Source organism: Penaeus vannamei, chromosome 30, assembly GCF_042767895.1.
Source record: "Penaeus vannamei isolate JL-2024 chromosome 30, ASM4276789v1, whole genome shotgun sequence".
In the NCBI taxonomy this organism is placed as follows: domain Eukaryota; kingdom Metazoa; phylum Arthropoda; class Malacostraca; order Decapoda; family Penaeidae; genus Penaeus; species Penaeus vannamei.
In genome coordinates this window covers 1,298,790-1,303,200 of record NC_091578.1, presented here as the reverse complement: position 1 = coordinate 1,303,200, position 4,411 = coordinate 1,298,790, and the positions used below count along the sequence as shown (strand labels likewise).

Below are 4,411 nucleotides of genomic sequence, written 5' to 3'. Positions count from 1 at the left end.
TTTGCTTATAATGTTTCTATTTATAAAAGAAGCATACATCATATAATGTGAAAATAAGATCATTTAGAAGTACCAGGCACATACTCCCTGCATTATAAATAAACTGAATAAAATGTTCTGTCACCATTGTTTCCTAAACTGTACATCTTTAAACCACAACAATAAACTAAATTTGTAAAAGCCTTAATATGTTTTAGCAGAAATAACTCCCGAGACCATTTCCTGTCTTCTAAATAAATATCATCATACACTTGGCATGAACTGAATGGACACATTAAAATTACATTAAATTTAAAAAATTAAAAAAACATTGTATTTATAAATGAGTACTGCAGGCATAAAAACATGAATAATCAGAAAATAACACTATAGAATTTGTAATTTGAGACATAACCATTAAAATTTTGCAAACAAAAGAACTTGTGCGAATGAACTTTGTAAACATATGGGTTAAGTTCCTTATTATTAAATGTAATATGCTTGTGCTACAAAATAAATAAACATATAGTTTATAAATATACTTTTCCTGTTACGTACCAATCTTCTATCACATTTCTGTCTGCCAAGAGGTATATAGTCATTATGTCTACAATGAAAAGTGAAGGACCTGATAAATTTCCAGAAAATGCTCCTTCTATTCTTGCACTGCTGAGTATATTAATGCATTTACAATTATTGCAAAAATAAAAATCTTAATCTACCATCTTATAATCTCTTGAAATAAAATATAAAATACGGACATATGTGTTAGATGAACACAGGTACATTGCAAGGCTTCATGGATGTCCTTTAATAAATACTTTAGAAAAATAATCCTACCTTTGATTTTTAAGAATAGATATAATCTTTAATTCATGGCTAAAGTACAGCAAAACATACATAATAAATAAAAGATAAATTAGTTTGCAAATTCACTACCATCACCATCCATCTATCTCACAAGGTAATCTGCTTAAAAGAATATCCAGCGCCTCCAATGTGAATGCCAGAATCTGACCCTTTACAACCATCTTTACCCCTAAAAATTACATCAAAATCTTTCTCACTTGTTACAGTCACTGGTTTCATTACCGGGGTAACCATTCTCCAAAATCACTAAAGCTATGATCAGTAGAATCAACATTGTAAGGGGGTAAATCAAATTTCTCTAAAATCATATTTCGCTTGGAAACCAATAACAGGTATTAGAACCAGGGTATGATTTCACAAAAAAATAGCTCATCTGTTAATACATAGAATGAGCAATTACCCTTTTTAATCCAATGCTGTGGTATGTAATTATTCCGTTTTCTTTCAATTATAAATAAATATTCAAAGTATTATCAAGTCATTCATTCACTCATTCCCCGACAACATGTACACATGCACACACATACACAGACACCTAACTATAAAGAAAAAATAATTAAAATAATAACAATAATAAAAAATCATACCCAAAATCCTAGAAGCAAAGCATTCACATTTCTTGAAAAAAAAAATTATAACCATAAACAATATTCATCAAAAGAGCTGTTAAAACTACCTATCATCATAAACATTTACGTTCACTGTTACAAATGCCATCAAACTTTTACTTCAAGTCCCATATTCAAAGTTGAATACATGGTATGACCAATTTACTTCTAAAAGACTAGGGTTCTTTCCTTAACAATCAAGAACCTTCACATCATTCCAGGGGAACTTGATGAACACATCAATTCAAGGGGAACTTACTGAACACTTCTTCCTTCACCCATACTGCAGGAAGGAATTGTCAAAAAAATGTATCTAATTTACTTGTTCATTCTTCAAGCCAGAGCAAGGATTGCTTGCCCCTTTATCCGATGAGTCTAAAAGCAAAGGACAGCAAGCCACCTGTCAAGAGACCCAGGCCGAGCATGGCAGCCATCATGCTGCTGGCCTTCTCTGCATTCTCTTCCGAGACCATCCTGAGGAAGAGACACAAGGGCTCAGAAATACAGAAATATTATGAATTATGTATGTGTGTGTGTGTGTGTGTGTGTGTGTGTGTGTGTGTGTGTGTGTGTGTGTGTGTGTGTGTGTGTGTGTGTGTGTGTGTGTGTGTGTGTCTGTGTGTGTGTGTGTGTGTATATGTGTGTGTGTGTGTGTATGTGTGTTTGTGTGTGTATATGTGTGTGTGTGTGTGTATATGTGTGTGTGTGTGTGTATATGTGTGTGTGTGTGTGTGTGCGTGTGCGTGTGTCTGTGTGCGTGTGTCTGTGTGTGTGTCTGTGTGTGTGTCTGTGTGAAGTGTAGTGTAAAATAGTGTAGTGTGTGTATCCTGCATGAAATAAGCGTGTTGTGTACATATACTGTGTGCGCAGTATGTCTGTAGTATGCATGTGGTATGCCTGTGGTGTGCATGTCTTGTGTGAGTACAAGTGTGTGATAACAACAATAATTGAGAAAGAAAAATATTGATAATAATACCTAACAGCACAGACCATGACCAACAGTTCGAACCCGAGAATCACTTACTTGGGCCCGTATGTCATGCAGAGAGATGAGCAGTATCCATTGGACAGCGAGAAGAGCAGCATGAATAGGATGTACCAGGAATCATGAGCGAAAACACTTGGTATGCTGGAATCAGGCTTGTTGCAAAACAGGAACAAGGGAATGAAGATCAGCCGTAGGAACGTCATGAGGTACAGAATCTTCGACCCTTGTCGTGGCTATGGAAAAAGATAACACAACCATTTGAATGGAGATAATAAATACAGATGCGAAGACTAAATAGTAATAAAATGACATATACGGAGTGTTGGCCTAAAGCCGTAAAAACAACGGTCATTGCAAAAGCGACAAGAATAATCATCATTACTCCTCCTACTAATGATAAAAATACAAATTAGAATAATGATGATAATCACAATAATAATAATAATCATGCTGATAATCATTATGATAACAATGGCAATAATTAGAACAAAATTACATTAATATGTAATAGCAATGGTAATAATAAGGTTAAAAAAATAATAATCATTATGATGATAATAATGATAACAACATTAATAATAAAAATAAGAACAACAATAATAATGTAATATGTACAGCTACGCAGAAAAATACGGTTAGAAAATCATTCAAAACATTCTGAGACAAGCAATGATCCTTTTTGAAATATAGTTCTTTGCACTGTGAAACTGTTGGTATTCTTGATTTTCCAACTACTTATGGTTATGTGTGGCTTATCTGAACATTGCAAAGCATATTCTATCCCTTAGGGGAACAAAATCATCATCTAACAGTGAATCCACATAAATTCAGGAACAACTATTTGAGACATGAATTAAAAGGAGACATTTGAAACCCAAAATACCAACCCTTACATAACATCATACTTCTACACCCCTCCTTACAATAGCTTTCTGTGTAGCTGTACATATCCTCTGCACATGCAATGAAAAGCTAGCCACTGAGCCTTCAAGACCAGGGCATATTCTTGTACGTAGAAATGTATATGTAACTGTCATTGAAAGGAGTATGTATGAAAATCATTAATAATAATGAGCATTTGGTCAGGCACAATCTAATAAGCTAGTTATATGATTACTTTGGTAATCTACCAGACTCGCTTTTTAAAAATCAATATCAATGCAACTGCCCTAGATGGCAAAAGGAATTTGCCATGTCTATGGTAATTTCAGTTTATTATCTGTGTTTATATAGAGATGACTCCACAAGTGCTTAGAAACCATGGAGTCAGTTATTAGTCCTACCCACCTCATCTGCTCAACTCTTTTTTTGATATTCAGTGAGATTCTTCATTATCATCTTTTTTCTTTTCTTACTAGTATTTTGATATCAATGAGCATAATGTCAATAAAGGTAGTAAGACTCCTTGGTGGATGATTACATGTGCTCTAAATTTCACAAAAAACTACAGCAGAAATCATAGTCATTATCATTTTCTTCATCATTATCACCTTAATAATATGATAATTATAATAATTATAATGACAATTATAACAATAATAATGAGTAATAATAATAATGATAAAAATTATAAAAATAATTAGGATAATAATTATAACAACAATAACAATAATAATAATGATAATAATAATAATAATAATAATAATAATAATAATAATAATAATAATAATAATAATAATAATAATGACAACAATAACAATAATCATAAAAAATATCAAAGTATTTTGTAAATCAATGATTAGTCGTATTTCAATACATCTTTTAAAATTCTGCATGCACTTGCATAGCAATCATACAGGTAAAATCAACTGGAACTCACCCACATAATCATACCAGCACCCTGCCGCCCCAAATAATCACCAACATTGAAAAGCAGGAATGTAACAACAGGTTGGAAATATACATCTGTGAAAAAAAAAAGAAATTAACATCCTGGATATTCAAATCATAATGTGAATCTGATTTC

At 32.5% G+C, this 4,411-nt stretch overlaps 1 protein-coding gene across 5 annotated transcripts in view; it reads right to left on the bottom strand.

The window, feature by feature from the left end:
- The window catches only part of Ent1 (Equilibrative nucleoside transporter 1), a 58,067-nt gene continuing 53,656 nt past the window's right edge, over positions 1 to 4,411 (bottom strand). For all 5 annotated transcript variants that reach the window (XM_070142797.1, XM_070142802.1, XM_070142798.1 and 2 more), the window contains 3 exons: positions 4,265 to 4,350; positions 2,482 to 2,678; positions 1 to 1,931 (listed from right to left, as the gene is read on the bottom strand). In XM_070142797.1, coding sequence (XP_069998898.1) covers positions 1,820 to 1,931; positions 2,482 to 2,678; positions 4,265 to 4,350 — 395 coding nt within the window. In that variant the 3' untranslated portion in view covers positions 1 to 1,819. The remainder of the gene's footprint in view (positions 1,932 to 2,481; positions 2,679 to 4,264; positions 4,351 to 4,411) is intronic.